The sequence below is a fragment of the Phyllobates terribilis genome, unplaced genomic scaffold (genome assembly GCF_046119375.1).
Source record: "Phyllobates terribilis strain yellow unplaced genomic scaffold, ASM4611937v1 Scaffold_2__4_contigs__length_985480577, whole genome shotgun sequence".
NCBI classification, from domain to species: domain Eukaryota; kingdom Metazoa; phylum Chordata; class Amphibia; order Anura; family Dendrobatidae; genus Phyllobates; species Phyllobates terribilis.
Genome location: NW_027362762.1, coordinates 426,927,969 through 426,948,057, shown reverse-complemented (window position 1 = coordinate 426,948,057; position 20,089 = coordinate 426,927,969). Strand labels below are relative to the sequence as shown.

Sequence of the window (20,089 nt, the reverse complement as noted above, 5' to 3'; positions counted from 1 at the left end):
AAAGCAAAATAAGTGAATAATGGCAAAGTATATTCCAAAAATTCATAACTTTGCAATACTTAGAGGATAATTAAATAAAACAAAAAAGAAAAGTTTAATTACTCTTTAAATAATTCTACCTACCTGTGGGATCGTTAACCCCTTTACGACCTTGGGCATATGAGTACATCCAAGGTCATATCCCTGCACTCCATGCGTTCTCCGGCGTTGAGCCCACATGTTTTCAGGCACATGACAGCTGATCTGTACAGCTGACATGTGCCCCTAACAGCCGTGGGTGGAATTGCGATCCACCCGTGGCTGTTAACATGTTAGATGCCGCTGTCAATCTCTGACAACGGCATTTAACATGGCCACTCCAGAAGTGTGTCACTAATCCCACCCATCGGCGCCCGTGTCACATGACCACGGGTCGTTGATGGGTTGGCATGACAACCCGGGGTCTGCAGGAGACCCCTGCGGTTGTCATTGCCTGGATGCTATGAGCACCGCCCAGTGGTCAGCGCTCATAGCAAGTGAAGCCCTCCTATGTGTAGCACAGGTGATCAGATGATCGCAGCTTCTAGTCTTCTATGGAGACTATTGAAGCACGTGAAAAGTAAATTTTAAAAAAAAATTGAAAAAAAATAATATATAAAAAGTTCAAACCACCCCCCTTTCAAAAAAAATAATTAAAAAATCAAATATTTACATATTTGGTATCGCTGCGTTCAGAATCAGCAGATCTATCAAAATATAAAAATAGTCCGATTGGTAAATGGCATAACGAGAAAAAAAAATCAAAATGCCGGAATTACGTTTTTTTGGTCGCCACAACATTGCAATAAAATGCAATAACAGGCGATCAAAATATGGTATCTACCCAAAAATGGTATCAATAAAAACGTTAGCTCGGCATGCAAAAAAATAAACCATCACATGGCCCTAGATCCCGAAAAATGGAGACGCTACGGGTCTCTGCAAAAAAAAAAAAAAAAATTCGCCATTTCAAACTTTGGATTTTTTTTTTCACCACTTGAATAAAAAAAAAAAAACTATACATGTTTGGTATCTACAAACTCATAAGGACATGAGAATCATAATGGCAGGTCAGTTTTAGCATTTAGTGAACATGGTAAAAAAAAACAAAAAAAACTACTGTAGAATTGCAATTTTTTGCCATGTCACCGCACTTTGATTTTTTCCCCGTTTTCCAGTACATGAAATTGTAAAACCAATGGTGTCGTTCAAAAGTACAACTCGTTCCGCGAAAAACAAGCCCTCACATGGCCATTTTGCAGGAAAAATAAAAGTGTTATAGCTCTGGGAAGACAGGGAGCAAAAAGCAAAAACGAAAAACAGAAAAACCTAAAAGGTGGTAAAGGGGTTTTCCCAAGAACAAAGTTCATTTTAAATCAAAAGCTCTTGGAATAATAATTTCCACAACTGGATGTGTTTTAAAAAAAATTATCTTGTGCCGAGGATATCATCATAAATGTGCCCCTGCTGTGTACTGTGTAATGGCTGTGTCTGACCGTACAGGAACATGGTCTGATCATACCACAGCTCCTGGGCAGGGGAGGAAGCAAAAGAGTATACAGACATTACAGCACGGGGTTGCAAATAATTCTTTGAAGTAGAACATTGTGGTATAAAGCATTTCACAGCCTGTTTTTAAAGAAAAAGAATCAGCTGTGATCCCCTGCTGGCCTGTTGGTATACTCTCCTGCATCCTCCCCTACCCAGGAGATGTGGTATGATCAGACCATGTCCCTGTACAGTCAGACACTGACATTACACAGAACACAGCAGGGGCACATTTATAAGATTATCTCAACACAGGAGCATTTTATTTAAACACATCCAATTGTAGAAGTTATTATTATTCCAAGATCTATTGATTAAAATCAACTTTAAAATTAACTTTGTTTGTTGGAAAACCCCTTTAAGTTCTATAAAATTTACTTTCAGTTGAAAATAGACATCTTTAAAAATACAAAAACTCAAGAAATACATGATCTCTGCCTTTTAAGTCTACCTACCTGTTGAGGGCATTACACATTTCGATAGTTACAAGCACGGAAAGGGCCATTGTTGTGGGATAGCGGGACTCAAACACTTCACAGTCAATGTCCTCAAACAAAGCATTGTCAGGTGTACATTTCATAAAATGTCTCTGTAAAAAAGTAACAATTAAGAAAAAGGTAGTTTTACAAATCAATAAAACTGGTTTATGGTATTTTTATCTTAGGTTGTGTCTGTTAAATGGCCACAGTGTGAATGTGCAACTACATTGCACTTATACCAATATACACTCCAGCTCATTTCATTGTCTAAATCTGACATTTAACATGTAGGCTATGTGCCCACGTTGCATTTATGAAGCAGAAAATTTCTGCTGCATAAATGCAAGTCCTCTCCCGGAAAAACGCATGCGGAATTCCGCACGCGTTTATCGCGCATTTTTCGCGCGTTTATCACGCGTTTTCCACATGCGGAATTGCCTTGCGTTTTTTATGCATTGGACAAAGGCAATTCCGCTTGCGGAAACGCAAAATTAAATGACATGCTGCGGATTTTTGAACGCGGCATAAACGCTGCGGAAAAATCCGCAGCATGTGCATAGAACTTGCGGAATCCCATTGGGGACCATGGGGTGCGGATATACATGCGTTTTTCAAGCGTTTACGCTGCGGAAATTCCGCAGCATATACGCTTGAAAAATGCTACGTGGGCACACAGCCTTAGATTACAAAAAAAGAAAAACCTTTTTACACGTGAGTGCATTTTTAACAAACACATATCAGTGTGCAGACAAAGTAATATGAGGTTATACATTTTAGAAAACAATTGATAATGCACCCTATTAATTCCTATAAGTGGTTCTACCTAGCCACAAAGGACAGCCAAGTCAGAGTCAGCCACCCCTTAATTGACAGCTGTCCTTAGTATGCCCTAAAAAGCCCTGATAAGGTATATCCCACTATTTTATGTGCATATACAATGTGATACAAAAGAAAAGGCATCTAGGGCAGACTTTAAAAAAAAAAAAAAAAAAAAAAAGATTTTATATGAACAACTAAGGCAAACCAAAGGAGTATTCCCTTTGTATGACATTGTATATGCGCATAAAAATAATCGGATATACCTTATCAGGGCTTTCTACGGCATACTAAAGACAGCAGTCAGTGAGTGGGGGCATAGGCAGATTATAATGAGGGCAATCTGGGCTACCGCCCGGGGCCCCGGGGGGTCCTTGGCCAGATTGCCCTCATTATAATATGTGTGGCGCCGCAGCACATACCGGCAAACAGTGGCAGGGGGGGGGCCCACGGACCACTCCCCCAGCAGCGGCGCATGGCCGCTGCTTCTACTTCGGCCGGGCCAGCACTGCACCTATTAACTTCCCTGTGTACTGGCCCAGCCGCATCACTGCTAGGAGATACGACCCTCTGCGCGGCAGTGTCTGCTAGTGTGAAGTCACGCAGTGCACGCCCGGCCCGCACTGCTGCACCGGAGAGAGGCTGGACGACTGGAGCCATGCCGTAGGATGGTGTGAGTGAGAGAGTGTGCAGGCAGATATCATTGTGTGATGTCTGTTTATATGTATTTTTGTGTTACAAACATATACAGACACGCATAAACACATTTGAATGTGCTTGAATGCGTGCGGCCTCCCGCTGTCTCTGGGGGGGGCGCCGGGCGGCCTCCCGCTGTGTATAGATGGCGCCGTGCAGCCTCCCGCTGTCTCTGGGGGGGCACCGTGCAGCCTCCCGCTGTGTATAGATGGCGCCGTGGGGCCTCCCGCTGTGTATAGATGGCGCCGTGGGGCCTCCCGCTGTGTATAGATGGCGCCGTGGGGCCTCCCGCTGTGTATAGATGGCGCCGTGGGGCCTCCCGCTGTGTATAGATGGCGCCGTGCGGCCTCCCGCTGTGTATAGATTGCTACATGCGACCTCCCGCCGTGTATAGATGGCTACGTGTGCTCAATATTGAGTCATACAATTAATGTAAGGCTGTGTGCCCACGATGGAGAAATGCTCTGGATTTTTTCCTGAGCGTTTCTGCATCTCCCTGGCAAAAAAAACGCATGCAGAATGTACATGCGTTTTTCGTGCCAGGAACATGCGGATGTGAAGCGTTCTTCACATGCATTTACGCATGCGGGTTGTCAAGCGCTTTCCAAGCGATTTTAGCATCACTTGGAAAGTGCTTGACAACTTGGTCACACTATATAAATACATGCAACCGGCATGGATTTATATAGTGTGACTGTAAAATAATGGTAAAAAATAAAAAATAAATATATACTTACCTTCTGATGGCCTGCCGACGTCCGCAGTCGCGTGATCAGTCACATGACTAAATGACGGCACCACAGGTCCTTTAGTCTACCGCGAGCTGCCGGCAAGCATCGGATAAAGACACCGGGGGCCATCAGAAGGTAAGTATAATATTTATTTTTTATTTTATTTTTTTACAGGTACTATGGTACCCCGGTCTGGAGGAGAGTCTCCTCTTCTCCAAACCCGGGTACCATCCGCACATTGAACCGCATGATATCTGCATGTGCACATGTAGTGATGCGGATATTATGCATACCAATGCAAGTCAATTGCGGCGAAAACGCCACGCTTGCGCAAAATAAACGGTAGTGCTGCGGATTTTTCTGCAATGATAATCTGCAGCAGAAATTTCCGCAGCATGTGCAGAGCACATGCGGATTATCATTGGGGAACATGGCAGACCTTCTACCAAGCGTTTTTTAATTGCCGCTGCGGAAACGCTTAAAAAACGCATAGTGGGCACACAGCCTAAAAAAAAATTATTATAATTAATATACTAATATTGTGGCAAATTAATTTCACGTGAACTATCACATGATCTATCACAGGGGATCATGTGACATGTGATACGTCAGGTGTGTGGGGGGGGGCGGGCCCGCGCCTTCTAAACTGCCTGGGGCCCTTGCTACTCTTAATCCACCCCTGAGTGGGGGCACCATTGATACTGAATTATAGGGTGCTAATCTCAAGGGCTATATAGAAATACTTATAGGGATCAGTAGGGTGCATTATCAATTGTATCTTAATTTACATTGCCCTATAATATCTAGCAAGAATATAATGGTGCTTGTGTGTTTGTCCTAGGAACTTTTATTGCCAATCTATGGGGACATGATATGTCAGAATTGAATTGATGATCCTTTTGACACCATCGGAAAATGACTAAGATGGACAGGCGCAGGAAGATGCTGAAGATCGCCTAGTGAAGATCTGACTGGAGCAGTTGGGATAGGTGAAGGCCGGATAAGTATATATATTTTTTTTACCTACGTATATCATGCTCGGTGGTCTGGAGAGAATAAATTCAATACACATTTCCTGGAAGAACTTGAGTGAATCTGACAATTCAAATGTTTGCAGATTTGCTCATCTATAGTGTCTAATGCTTCCTGCATATGGGTACAGTTAGTCAAAAGCAAATTAAACTCACCAGCTGATAGAATGTGACCTGTGGTCCATCTTCATCATATAAGAACCACCATGTTGCAGCACCTACAGTGGCAAAGCCAACATAGACTGTGAGGAGAAAAAGGGTTTTAGTGAATATTCTGAATATGTAGATACTTAGTCTATATTACCTCACTTCCTTTTGTACTTCAAAATAATTACTCTAATAAGTAACCATTTCAAACTTGGACTGAGTAGAACGAAGAATTTAGGGAGTCCAAACTACTGACTGACATCTATAAAGAGATCCTTACACTGTAAGGTGGCCATACACATTAAACTGCCAAACACTTGCTCAAAAAAAGGCATAAGCCACTTTAAAATCCATCTGATAACATATTTTTTATGGAAAGGATGGTGTTCAATCCTTTTTATCCCCCGACACCTCCATGACATCTCATGCTATTTTCTGAGCCTAACCTTAATGTTACCCTGTAACAAACTATAAAGTTTCTGGACTTTTCTGCCTGCCCTAGTACCCACCCTCTTAATTTAATTCCACAGTGTCGTGGTTTTACACCATGTGGTGCCTCCATTGATCAAAATCTTATTTTTTATTTCTCGGTCTTGACCTTTATTTTCCTTTTAAGGTTTGTAATTGTTATTTCAATCATTAAATCAGCTTAATCTATAACAATCCTGGTTTGCCAACTTTCATTCTGTTTCTACTCCTAAAACTCATTGCACAATCTCGTCTGGTCATCTACTACTCTGTAAACTTTAAAAAGTTTGTAAAATGGATAACAATGAAACCTCTGGGATTAATACCCCAAAATGGTCTGCCAGTATGCATATTATATGATGGAACGGCGAATCTCTACCACAAAATCTGGCCTAGATCAATAGGTGGTTTTCTGAGAGAATGGGTCTTACGTGAAGATTTCTCTGTAGGTCATTTTGTATGATTACTATTTTCCCTAAAATGAAACGCGTTACGTTAGAGAAAATACAGACCCAGACACAGATCGTTTAAAAACCAAAACAAAAGTAGTCACTCACCATCTCTGGGTCCAACATTGAGTCCCTGTGACTGCTCCCGGATTCTGTTATTGTCTGTAGAGCTGCAGCCATTAAAATGAGCTTAGCGGCTCTGCCCAAGTAGACGGCACGAGCCGCTGAGCTCACCGACTGGATGCAGCACTCATCATGAAGTCAGCACTGCAGACAATAACAGATACTGGGAGCAGCTGCAGACACTCAGTGCTGGACCTGGGGAGAGGGAACAGTTTGTATTTTTTAAACAAACTGCGCCTGGAGACAAAGATTTTCTGTAACTTGAAAACCCCGTTAATATCATCATTATGATGGATGCTATTTTTAATTAAACGTGCATCCAAAAATTCATATCCTAGCTTTTAAATAATAATTAGTGATGAGCGAGCATGCTCGCCACTGCTCGGTACTCGCCCGAGCATCTCAGTACTCGAGATGCTCGGAGCTCGCCGAGTACTTTTAAGATGCTCGGGTGAGAGCTTGGGTCCCGGCCTGCATGTTTGGCGCTATTTAGGGCACCAATCATGCAGGGATTTTCTGCCACTCACTGTAATGTCACAGCCATGGTGGTTGTGGCATTACAGTGATTGCCCAAATCGATGGGAACAGTGCTCACAGTGAAACATGAAAAGCCGGCAATTCAGCAGGGGCATACACCGGTACCCGACAATTTAGAACAGAAAAAATAGAGCATCACACATAGATTAGATAGAAACATGTCAGTCACATATATAATAAGTAGAGTGACAGTGTTGGTTACTGTACTTGTTATTTAGTGTTAAAATAAAGGACTTATTAAAAAAAAATAAATAAGTGTTTTCATGCACCCGTCTCTTTAAAAAAGCCAGCCGGCAATTCAGCAGCGGTACCCAACAATTTAGAATAGAAAGAATAGAGCATCACACATAGATTAGATACATAGAAACATGTCAGTCACATATATAATAAGTAGCGTGACAGTGTTGGTTACTGTACTTGTCATTTAGTGTTAGAATAAAGGATTTATTAAAAAAAAAAATGGCGTAGCGTTCCCAGTAATTTTAGTCTCTAGCAGAGGTTAAGCAGACGGCTGGGGCAGATGTTTGAAGCCTGGGAAGGGGGTAATACCCACGGAGCTTCCCAGGCTACTAATATCAGCCCCCAGCTGAATACCTAGCCTTTACTAGCTATTAAAATGGGGGACCCTATAAAAAAATGACGTGGGGAACTCCTTATTTTAATAGCTAGCAAAGGCTAGGCAGACAGCTGGGGGCTGATATTAATAGCCCAGGAAGGGTGCCATGAATATTGGCCCCCTCCCAGGCTAGAAACACCAGCCGTCAGCCGCCCCAGAAATGGCGCATCCATAGGATGTGCATGAGGTGAGCTAAGTTCATTGGACATGAACTCGGCTCATCTGGATGCAGTCACAGCCATACACTGAGGAGCGCAAGCATGCCTGCGCTTCTCTGTGTGTGCGGCATGGCAAGCTGGATGGCAGCTTTCGGCGGCAATCCAGCCTGTCATGTGAATGTAGCAGAGCTGAAGCGGTCCTGGGAACGATGGAAAGGTAAGGATGAGGTTGCTTTATTATTTTACTTTTATTGCAGAAGACATTGGCTTCAGCTGGAATGGGCGTGATGGTAAGTATGGTTTAATTTAGAACAATAAAGAATTGTGTGTTTATTTCAATTAAAGGACTTTATTCTGGGTGTTTTTTTTTTTTGTTTTTTTAACTTTGACTATGGGGTTAGTAATGGGGGTGTCTTATAGACGCCTCTCCATTACTAACCTGGGCTTGATGTCAGCTGGCATTATAAGCTGACATCAACCACAGCCCTATTACCCCACTGCCACCGCTACAGGGCAGTGCGAAGAGTGAGGCTAAGTGTTTCTAGCCTGGGAGGGGGCCAATATTCATGGCACCCTTCCTGGGCTATTAATATCAGCCCCCAGCTGTCTGCCTAGCCTTTGCTAGCTATTAAAATAGGGGGGACCCCACGTCATTTTTTTGGGGGGTCCCCCATTTTAATAGCTAGTAAAGGCTAGGTATTCAGCTGGAGGCTGATATTAGTAGCCTGGGAAGCTCCGTGGGTATTACCCCCTTCCCAGCTGTCTGCTTAACCTCCACTAGAGACTAAAATTACGGGGAACCCCACCCCAATTTTTTAAAAATAAATCCCTTATTTTAACACTAAATGACAAGTACAGTAAGCAACACTGTCACTGTACTTCATATATATGTGACTGACATGTTTCTATCTATCTAATCTATGTGTGATGCTCTATTCTTTCTGTTCTAAATTGTCGGGTACCGGTGTATGCAGCTGATGAATTGACGGCTTTTTTAAAGAGACGGGTGCATGAAAATCGGAGGGTACTAGTGTGTTCCAGTTGCCCTGCTATGTTTTTCATGCACCCTCCTATATACCCTGCCTGCCTGCCTGTCTGCCTATATATTCTGCCTTCCTGACGTTTAATTGAGCACCGTTCCCATCGATTTGGGCAATTTTTGACCTTCTGCAGACCGCAGGAGGGGGACCGCCAGAAAAATGCTCGAGTTTCCCATAGACTTACATTGGGCTCGTTGCTCGGGTCGAGCACCTGAGTATTCCCATGTGCTCGACTCGAGCTTCGAGCACCCGAGCATTTTAGTGCTCGCTCATCACTAATTATAATCTATTATCTACACTTCATTAGCTTTTATCATAAAAGCAAGGTGGTGAAAAACAGGCGGCAGCATTGAAAACATTACTTGAAGGCCACGTTCACACATTCAGTATTTTACATCAGTATTTGTAAGCCAAAACTAGGAGTGGGTGAAAAACACAGAAGTGGTGATGTGTTTCTAATATACTTTTCGTCTGATTGGTCAGTATTTTACATCCGTATTTGTAAGCCAAACCCAGGAGTGGAACAAACTGAACGTGTGACCGTGGCCCAGCAATATACAGATGAAACCAAATTAATTTAATGCAATGTGTACAAGTTGCTCTTGTTGTATGGGTGGGCAGAAAGTACTTTGGTAAGTTTAAAAGTGTTGAGAAAATACCTCCAATGGCTAGGTATCTAAAAAACAACCATCCACTGATAAGTGGTTCTCGAGGATTACGAGGTTGCTTGTCCATGATGTCAAGGTCAGGGGGGTTAAATCCCAGAGCAGTTGCAGGTAAACCATCAGTGACCAAATTAACCCAGAGAAGCTGAACAGGGATTAGGGCTTCAGGCAGGCCAAGGATAGCGGTAAGAAAGATGCTGAAAGAAAAAAAGGAGTATGCATGTTTTAGGAAGTGAAAAATAGGTTTTATTTCACATTTCTATGTAACAATGTTGAACGATTAGCATAAACTATGAACAGAGTTCAGCAAGTGTAGTAAGTAGTTTGTTTTTGCAATTATTGCTATTTTAAATATCCACCCAAAGAAAAGTTAGGAATTCGTATATTCTTTTTTTAGGAATTTACAAATGTGCAAAACCTTTAACTAGGATAAAATGTAAAAATAATTATGCAGTACTTTGTAAAAAGTTTGAACAAAATGCTACCAAGTAAGAATGGTTTAAAAATGGAAGTGACAATAGTTTAAGTGATTATTAGCTTTTATCAATTCGCAAAATGCAAAGCGAATGAACAAACGAGACATATAAATCACATCAATATTTGGTCTGACCGCCCTTTGCCTTCAAAACAGTATTAAAACAGCACTTCTTCTCGGTACACTTGCACACAGTTTTTGATGGAACTCCGGAGGGAGATTACAAACATCGTGGAGAACTAACCCCAGATCTATGGATGTAGGCTTGTGCAAATACTTCTGTCATAAAAGGACTAAAAAAGGGCCCGCACACCATTAGTTTTAAATTATTGTACAGGTGCACAAACACACTATGTGTCAGCACACTGTGATAAATGAATACATGAACTCCACTATTGCTTTATACATAAAAAAAGTGAGGTATTTAGCCTTTTTTGATCAAAAATCGTAAAGCGATCCAAGTGTGACAAATTGACCTCATTTTGGATGGTCCCTTTCACTTCCCCAGTGTAGATGAAGCCTGGCTTGGCACATAGAGAGGTGGGACATTGGTGATAGGGACCATTCAAAAGGAGGTCCCCCTTGTCACAGTTGGATGGCCTTACGCTTTTTGATCAAAAAATGTTAAAGTGCCTCTCGTTTTTTTACATATATAGGAATAGCGGAATTCATGTATTCATTAATAAGAAGTATGCTGATGCATAGAGCATCTATGTTTGTAAATCCTTCATATAATTCCACACAAACTATGATGTGAGGTGATGTTGAAATCAGGGCTCTGATCAGGTATATCATCACTTCCAGTACTCCTTGTTCTTCTTTACACTGAAGATCTTTCTAAATGACATTAGCGATATGTTTGGGGTAATGGTCGAGTGGCAAAATAAATTTGGAGCCAATGAGATGCCTCCCTGCTGGTATTGCATGACGGATAGGTACCTGCTTGTATGTCTCAGCATTGATCACACCAAGAAATGGCTATCGTTGAGGGCTGTAGACATACTGGACAGCCATGTAAACTTAGTGCAGCATATGAAAGTCACATCACTATTATTTATTTATTTAACCCCCTTAATGACCGCCGATATGCATTGAAACGGTGGCAGTTAAGGGGCCTTATTCCCTCATTGCTATTTTAAAACGGCGATCGGGAATAAGGTTGCAGCGCCCCCCCAGCGTCAGAAAATAGCCAGGGTTTCTGCTACCGGGGGTAGCCGAGACCCTGGAAAAGATGATCAGGGCCGGTTTCTCTGGTCCCCGATCTTGTGATCGCCGTTATTCAATGAATAACAGGGATCCAATAAAAAAAAGTGTGCCGCTGTTACAATCATTTCTCTCTTCCGACATGATATACATGTCAGAGGAGAGAGAAATGAGGTCCCCTGATACACCGGCACTCCGCTTCATCTTCCTGTAAAACGAAGATGCACAGTGTGCCCGCTGAGATCTGCCAGCCGCTACCCGGCAACAGCAGATCATTTATTTCTACTGGTTCATTTTGAACACTGATGTCACAGTAATCAAAAGCCAATAATTAGTTAATCACATCCCCCTTTGTCATCTCCTTATTCAAATTAAAAAATTATTTTTTTTCATTGCATTACATTTATTTGGGGTTAAGGTTGGGGTTGTGTTAGGGTTGGATTTTTTTCAAAAGTAAAAAAAATTAAAAATATGATGACTATATGACGACTAGTGTTGAGTGCAAGTGCTCACTACTTGAGTTTGCACCGAGTATCGCGGGTGCTCAAGTAACATGCTCAAGTCCCCGCCCCGCATGTTTTCGCGGCTATTAGATGTCAGTGTATGGCAGTGACAATGGCGAAACATGTGGGGCAGAAACGAGAGCATGTCACTCGATCACCCGCAATACTCCGTGCATAGCAGAGCGCCCGAAGCAAACTTGAGCAGCAACGTATTCAATATGACGACCTAATGTTATCAAATGTGTAGTGTAGTACCTTTGGGTTCAAAATCAGGGGTCAGTTGTGGGGGTTTTCTACTGTTTAGGCACCTAAGGGGTCCTGCAAATGGTGCCCGCCGTCTATCAGCCAAATTTGTGTTCCAAAATTCAAATATTGCTCCTTCCGCTCCGAGCTCTGCAGTTTGTCCAAACAGCACTTTCTGACTACATGTGGGGTATCGCTGCACTCGTAAGAAAGTGGGTAACAAATTGCTGGGTCCAATTTTTGATATTACCTCTGGCAAAAGTGAGAAATTTGGAGCTAAAAGCAAGATTTTTGTGGAAAAAAAAAATTAAACTTTTTCAATATGACGACCTAATCTTATCAAATTCTGTGTCGTACCTGTGGGTTCAAAATGCTCACTATACCCCTGGATAAAATCCTTGAGGAGTGTAGTTCCCAAAATGGGGTCACGTGTGTGTGTGTGTGTGTGTGTGTGTGTGTGTGTTTTCCACTGTTTAGGCACATTAGAAGCTCTCCAAACGCGACATGGCATCTGCTCTCCTTTCCAGCCAATTTTGCGTTAAAAAAAATCAGAGCCCTGCCGTGCGCTCAAACAGTGCTTTTCCCCCACATAAGGGAATCGGCATGCTCAGGAGAAATTGCACAACAAATTTTGTGGTCCATTTCTCTTGTTACCCTTGTGAAAATAAAACTTGGGTCTGAAGTAAAATTTCCTTCCACACTACTTCAGTTCCTTTGAAGCACATGAAGGGTTAATAAACTTCTTGAATGTGATTTTGGAGACTTTGAGGGGTATAGTTTTTAGAATGGTGTCACTTTTGGGTATTTTCTGTCATATTGACTCCCTCAAAGTTTCTTCAAATGTGATGTGGTCCCTAAGAAAATGGTTTTGGAAAAAATGGAAATTTGGCGAAAGTTTTGTAATTTTGCAATTTTCAAACTTTGAATTCTTATGCCCTTAAATAAGAGTTAGGTCACACAAAATAGTTAATAAATAACATTTCCCACATGTCTACTTTACATCAGCACAATTTTTGAAAAAAAAATTTTGTTAGGAAGTTAGAAGGGTTAAAACGGGGATGTCAAACTCAAATATACAGATGGCCAAAATTAAAAACTTGGACCACGTGGAGGGCCAACCTTGATATTTATAATAAAAGATGTCTATAATTGAGGAAGTTTTTCTTTATCGCCCAGAGAGCAGGTCTTGGCTGAAAAAAGATTTTTGTTGCATATGAACATAGCATTTAATTTGCATTTAAATGATTAATCTGCCAGTAGTCTGGTCAACATAAGTTTCGTTTCAAAGCACCGCTATTGTTTAGAGACAACCAGGGATTGACCGTTTCCGGTCAAGTATCATGTCAGGCAGTGAGGACATTAGTATCGTACAGGACTTGCATATAACGTGTTGTAAAAATTATCACAATGTGGCACATGAATGGAACATGCCATGTTACCACCAGTTTTAAACTATATATTATGTCATTCTTGCACTACACACCAAATTCTCTAACTGAAATCTATACACACAGTGGCATGTAAAAGTTTGGGGAACTCCTGGTCAAAATCCTGCTATGCAAGTTGAAAATAAAATTACCGTATTTTTCGGACTATAAGATGCACTTTTTTTCCTCCAAAATTTTGGAGGAAAGTGGGGGTGCGTCTTATAGTCTATACCTATGGCTGCGGGGATGAGCGGGGCACAGGAGGCAGCAGCCGCCTGCTGCAGCCTAGGCTGTGCCCACTGCTAAAGAAAATGAATATTCACTGCTCCCCACGCCCATGGGCGGAGAGCAATGAATATTAATTTTCCTTAATCGCGTGCGCACTGTAGCAGCAGCGCGGCTCCTGCTGCCTCTCTGTGGTCTGACTGCCCGCTATTGAAGACCATGAATATTCACTACAACCCACTCCCATGGGTTGTAGTGAATATTCATGGTCTCTAATAGCGGGCACACTGACCGCCTAGCGCAGTAGGAGCCGCGCTGCAGCTACAGTGTGCGCGCTATTAAGGAGAGTGAATGGTCACTGCTCCCCACGCACACAGTTCTGGCGCGGGGAACAGTGACTATTCCAGCACACCATCTCACACTGTGTGAGTGCGCATGGCAGGGGCCCCATGCACGGCTCACACAGTGAGAGTGTCGGCAGCAGAGCGGGATGCAGCGCTGGAGGAGAGAGGAGGCGAGTATAATTGTTTATTTTTGTGTGTGCAGCGTGATTGGGATCAGGGGTGTCATGCATACCAGGATGGGGATCAGGGGTGCCATACATACCAGAATGGGGGGGGGATAAGGGGTGCCATGCATACCAGTATGAGGGGTGCCGTGCATATCAGGATATGGATCAAGGGGTGCCATGCATACCAGGATAGGGGATCAAGGGGTGCCATGCATATCGGAATGAGGGGTGCCATGCATATCAGGATGGGGGCCACATAACAGGAAGGAGAGGGCCATATATACCAGGATGGGGGATATTAACAGAATTGGGGGACATTACCCCAATAACAGTGTTAGCAGCAGAACCCCTCCCCCTTAACAGGGCTTCATGACCACATTTTTTGCTTATTTTTTTTTTTCTATCTTCCTCCTCTAAACCCTAGGTGCGTCTTATAGTCTGAAAAATACAGTAACTCTAAAAAGGCCTAATAGAACATCTGTGGTTTGACCTCAAAATAGCAGTGCATGCAAGACGACCCAGAAATCTCACAGAACTGGAAGAAATTTCCAAGAAAGAATGGATGAAAATCCCTGAAACAAGAATTGAAAGACTCTTGTCTGGCTACAAAAAGCATTTACAAGCTTTTATACTTTCAAAAGGGGGTGCTACTAGGTAGTAACCATGCAGGGTGCCCAAACTTTTGCATCGGCCATTTTCCTTTTTGTAATTTTTAAAATGAAATAAATGAAAATATTTTGCCTAAAATACAAAGGAAATGTGTCATCTTTAACTTCAGACCTTTTAGAGAAAATTTCATCTTCAACTTGCTTAACTGTTCACAATAACAGTAGTTTTGACCGAGGGTGCCCAAATATTTTTACATGCCACTGTATGTATCTATAATATCTAGAGTCTGTGTCTCTCTTTCTAATAATTAAGCATATTATAAGGGTTCACATATTATAAAATTGCACCCTTTAGTGCCTTGCATGTGGATATTATTGTACAGCTTTCTATGAATAACTAAATGAAAAAACTGGCATGGGGATATGGACTATGTCTTTTTGTGTGCCTTTTAAATTACTGGGTTAGTAATGGGTTATGTCTGATAGACACCTCTCCATTACTAACACCAGGGATTGATGTCAGCTATGTTTTTGGACACTACACAACTGACATCAACCCCAAGCAGCACTATTACGATTGCCAAAGCACTAGGGCATCAGGAAGAGCCAAGGCGAAGCAACAGAACTGGAGCATCTAATGTGAAGCTCCACTTCTGGGGTGGCTATGGGCTTGTATTTTTAGGCTAGGAAGGGTCAATAACCATGGACCTTCCCAGCCTGATCATATCAGTTCTCAGTTGGCTGCTTTACTTTTAGTGGTTACAAAAAATGGGAGGAGGACTCCACATCGTTTTTTTCATTTATTTATGTATTTGATTCATATAAAGCTGTACAATAAGCTCCACATGCAAGGCACTAAGGGGTACAATTTTATAATATGTAGGGGGAGTTGTGCAACTATATATCTGCCAGATATCCATCTATCTAACAGCATTTATAGCGGTCTAAAAACATTTGAAAAAACGCAAGTGTAAAAAACGCATGCTAAAATGTTTGTATTGCACGCTGCGTTTTTCCGGCCAAAAGATGCAGAAATAGTACAGAAATTTCTGCATGCAAATAGTCAATGTGTGCACATACCCTTCATATATAAATACAGGCTGAAACCGGAAATAACAGTAGAAAATCCTTCTACATTATATGTACACCCAGATTATATCAGCAATGTCTTACCAGACCACTTCACCAACATTAGAAGAGATAAGATAACGAATAAACTGTTTCATGTTATTATAAATTGCTCGCCCCTCTTCAACGGCAGACACTATGGTAGAGAAGTTGTCATCGGAGAGAACCATTTCTGCAGCTGATTTTGCGACTGCAGTGCCAGAGCCCATAGCAATGCCTATCTCAGCTTTTTTAAGGGCAGGAGCATCATTTACTCCATCACCAGTCTAATAAGACAAGGGAAATAAAAATATATCAATAGCAACATCTGACATTTTTAGTTCATTCTATATTTTATGATCGAGATCTTACCATAGCTGTGATTTCATTGAAGGACTGCAAATATTCTACAATTTTGGACTTGTGTGCTGGTTCCACACGGGCGAAGCACCTAGCGCTGCGGCATGCATCCCGCTGTTTCTCTAATGGGAGGTCATCAAATTCCCGGCCAGTATAAGCCTTGTCTGTTATGTCCTCAGAGTTGGAGAAAATTCCAATTTTTCGGCAAATAGCCACTGCTGTGCCTTTGTTGTCACCAGTTATCATTATCACTTTAATACCAGCTTTTTTGCACATCTGAATTGAGGTAGTTACTTCTTTACGAGGCGGATCGAGCATGCCCACACACCCAACAAATGTCAAATTTGTCTAAGAGGATATAGAACAGATTTACTACAATTAAACCATGAATCCTTTTATGATAGAAAGAGATATTCAGTAACACTCACCTCATAATTGATAAACTTGTTAGAATCATCTAATTGCATGTCTTCCAATTTTGGTGGCACATCCCGTGTAGCTAGAGCAAGACAACGAAGTGTATCCATACCAGTACCCCAGTCTCGAATCTTGGACATGATTCTCTCTCTAGCAGATGGAGTCAAGGGAAGCTTTGTAGAACCCACACGGACATAATTACAGCGCTCTATTACACTTTCAGGAGCACCCTAAAATTAAAACGATTTTTTTAGCAAGATATATAAACAGAACTAAAAAAAAACAAAAAAACACCACAACTAACCTAATGTATTGAGATTTTTTTAATAATGTGATTTTTTTAAATTTAGAATTAATGATATATCTTGTAAAAAAAAGTCTTCCTTTGCTCCCAATCCTATTTAGCACTGAATACTGAGTAGCTAAAGGCAAGTCTTGCAAAAACTGCACAGAAAGTCACATAATCACCCATATATTTATTTCTGTATAAACATAAAGCAATACTTACTGGATTAGTAGGTTGTTTATAACACTTACTCTATGGCATAATATAGCAGTAACCATGTGTATGCTACAATATTGAAATCTACACTAGGTGGTAGTATAGCACCACTATATGTGCTGTACGACAACACACATTTTTAACCACTTCGCACCAGAGCCTGTTTTTGCCTTCGTGACCAGGCCAATTTTTTCAATTCTGACCACGGTCACTTTATGAAGGAATTACTCTGGAACGCTTCAACGTATTCCCCTGATTCTGAGATTGTTTTTTCATGACATATTGTACTTCATGATAGTGGTAAAATTTCTTCGATATAACTTGCGTTTATTTGTGAAAAAATCGGAAATTTGGCGAAAATTTTGAAAATTTCGCAATTTTCAAACTTTGAATTTTCATGCCCTTAAATCAGAGAGATATGTCACACAAAATAGTTAACAAATAACATTTCCCACATGTCTACTTTACATCAGCACAATTTTGGAACCCAAATTTTTTTTGTTAGGGAGCTATAAGGGTTAAAAGTTGACCAGCGATTTCCCATTTTCTCAACAAAATTTACAAAAACATTTTTTCAGGGACCACATCATATTTGAAGTCACTTTGAGGGGTCTTTATGACAGAAAATACCCAAAAGTGACACCATTCTAAAAGCTGCACCCCTCAAGGTGCTCAAAACCACATTCAAGAACTTTATTAACCCTTCAGGTGCTTCACAGGAATTTTTGGAATGTGGAAGAAAAAAATTAACATTTAACTTTTTTCACAAAAATGTTACTTTAGACCCAGTTTTTTTTTATTTTCACAGGGGTAACAGGAAAAAATGGACCCCAAATTTTTTTGTGCAATTTCTCTTGAGCGTGCTGATACCCCATATGTGAGGGAAAACCACTGTTTGGGCGCACGGCAGGGTTTGAAAGGGAAGGAGCGCCATTTGACTTTTTGAATGTAAAATTAGTTTGAATAATTAGCGGACGCCATGTTGCATTTGTGGAGCCCCTGATGTGCCTAAACAGTGGAAACCCCCCACAAGTGACACCATTTTGGAAACTAGACCCCTTAGGGAACTTATCTAGATGTGTGGTGAGCACCTTGAACCCCAAGGTGCTTCACAGAAGTTTATAATATTGAGCTGTAAAAATAAAATTTTCACATTTTTCCCACAAAAACGTTTTTCATCCCTTAATTTTTGCATTATCATAAGGGTAATAGGAAAAATTGCACCATGAAATTTGTTGTGCAATTTCTCCTGAACACGCTGATACCCCATATGTGGGGGAAAACCACTGCTTTGGTGTACGGCAGGGTTCGGAAGAGAAAGGAGCGCTATGTTGGCTGGGATAGGTTGCAGACACCATGTCACATTTGAACAGTCGCTGACATGCCGAAACAGCAGAAACCCCCACAAGTGACCCCATTTTGTAAACTACACCTCTCAAGGAATTCATCTAGTGAAGCAGTTAGTATTTTTTAATTTTTAAATTTATACCATTGGGCAGTGAAAAAAGCATAATTATATTTTTACCACAAAAAAAGGTTTTACCCTTAGATTTTACATTTTCACACAGGGCAATGGGTAAAAATGGTGCTGAAATGTGTCACACAATTTCTTCTAAAAGTGGCAATACCCCATATGCGGCTGTATCGTACCGCTCAGCCATACGGCGAGATCTGGGGGGGACGGAGTGCTATTTGACAATTGGAGAACAAATTATTGTAGAATAGGCATTTGGATTTGAGAGCACAAAATTTTCTGAATTTCTTTTGGGGGGCAAGGGCCATTTCGCTTTTCCAGAGCCTTTCTGCTACCAGTAACTTGGAAGTCCCTTATATTTTTAACAGATGACGGACCTGAGTGGGGACTAGCTTTTTTGAGGACCGAGTTGAAGCTTTTATTGGGAACATTTTACGTAACATTTATCCGGAGCTCTAGGCTGAGCACTTACATCGGGGTTTCCATCTAAATTTCCAAGTGATGTAATTCAGATGAAACCCCTGCAGGATCCATTCACTGTAATGAGGCAGCAGAGTTACTCTGGACTCCGTCTGGCCTCTGTTTAGCGGTGTCCTTTTTTTCAGAAGTCCACAAAACTGTGGCCAACCGCACTTTTATGCACGCCTAAAACAAATGACACCGTGGGATCCCAGGCTAGACGGCGTCCACAGTGGCCTATATCTGCCTCATTACAGGGAATCTTCCGTCATGGGTTCCGGCTGAATCACATATTTCAGAGATTTCCACGGAAACTCTGGTGTAAGCGCTTAGCACAGGATAAATGTGAGTAGAGCCTTACTGCGATCTTTGGGAGACATAATAAACAATTCAGTAGCAGGTGAAGAATTGGTTTGATTTATTTTTTACGCCGTTCCTCGTGCGGTATAAGTGATGAGATTACTTTATTCTTCGGGTCGGTGCGATTACAGAGATACCAGATTTATATCAGGTTTTTATCATTGACAGCTGTCACACACTAAAAGACGCTTTTTTTTGCAAAATCTAGGTTTTGCATCGCCATATTTTGAGAGCTATAATTTTTACATATTTCGGCCGACAGTCATGTGATGGCTTGTTTTTTGCGGGACGAGTTGACATTTTTAGTGTTACCATTTTTGGGTACGTGACATTTTTTGATCGCTTTCTATTCCGTTTTTTGGGAGGTAAAATTAACAAAAACCAACAATTCAGGAATTGTTTTTTGAGGTTTTTTTTATGCCGTTCTGCGTGTGGTAAAAGTGATCAGGCAGCGTTATTCTTCGGGTCAGTACGTTTACAGCGATACTACACTTACTGTATTATTTTTTATGTTTTGGCGCTTTTACACAATAAAACAATTTTATAGAAAAAAATATTTTTTTTGGATCGCTTTATTCTGAGCGCTATAACTTTTTTATTTTTCGGCTGATGGAGCTGTATGGCGGCTTTTTTTTTGCGGAACAAGAGGACGTTTTCAGCGGTACCATTTTTATTTATATTTTGCTTTTTGAT

General features: G+C 41.4%; 1 protein-coding gene across 1 annotated transcript in view; it reads right to left on the bottom strand.

The window, feature by feature from the left end:
- ATP2A3 (ATPase sarcoplasmic/endoplasmic reticulum Ca2+ transporting 3) overlaps nucleotides 1-20,089 on the bottom strand; it is a 221,326-nt gene that overhangs the window by 42,511 nt on the left and 158,726 nt on the right. The window contains exons 13-18 of the mRNA XM_073665195.1: nucleotides 16,613-16,831; nucleotides 16,197-16,532; nucleotides 15,891-16,111; nucleotides 9,517-9,719; nucleotides 5,476-5,561; nucleotides 2,022-2,155 (exon numbers count right to left, since the gene is read on the bottom strand). Coding sequence (XP_073521296.1) covers nucleotides 2,022-2,155; nucleotides 5,476-5,561; nucleotides 9,517-9,719; nucleotides 15,891-16,111; nucleotides 16,197-16,532; nucleotides 16,613-16,831 — 1,199 coding nt within the window. The remainder of the gene's footprint in view (nucleotides 1-2,021; nucleotides 2,156-5,475; nucleotides 5,562-9,516; nucleotides 9,720-15,890; nucleotides 16,112-16,196; nucleotides 16,533-16,612; nucleotides 16,832-20,089) is intronic.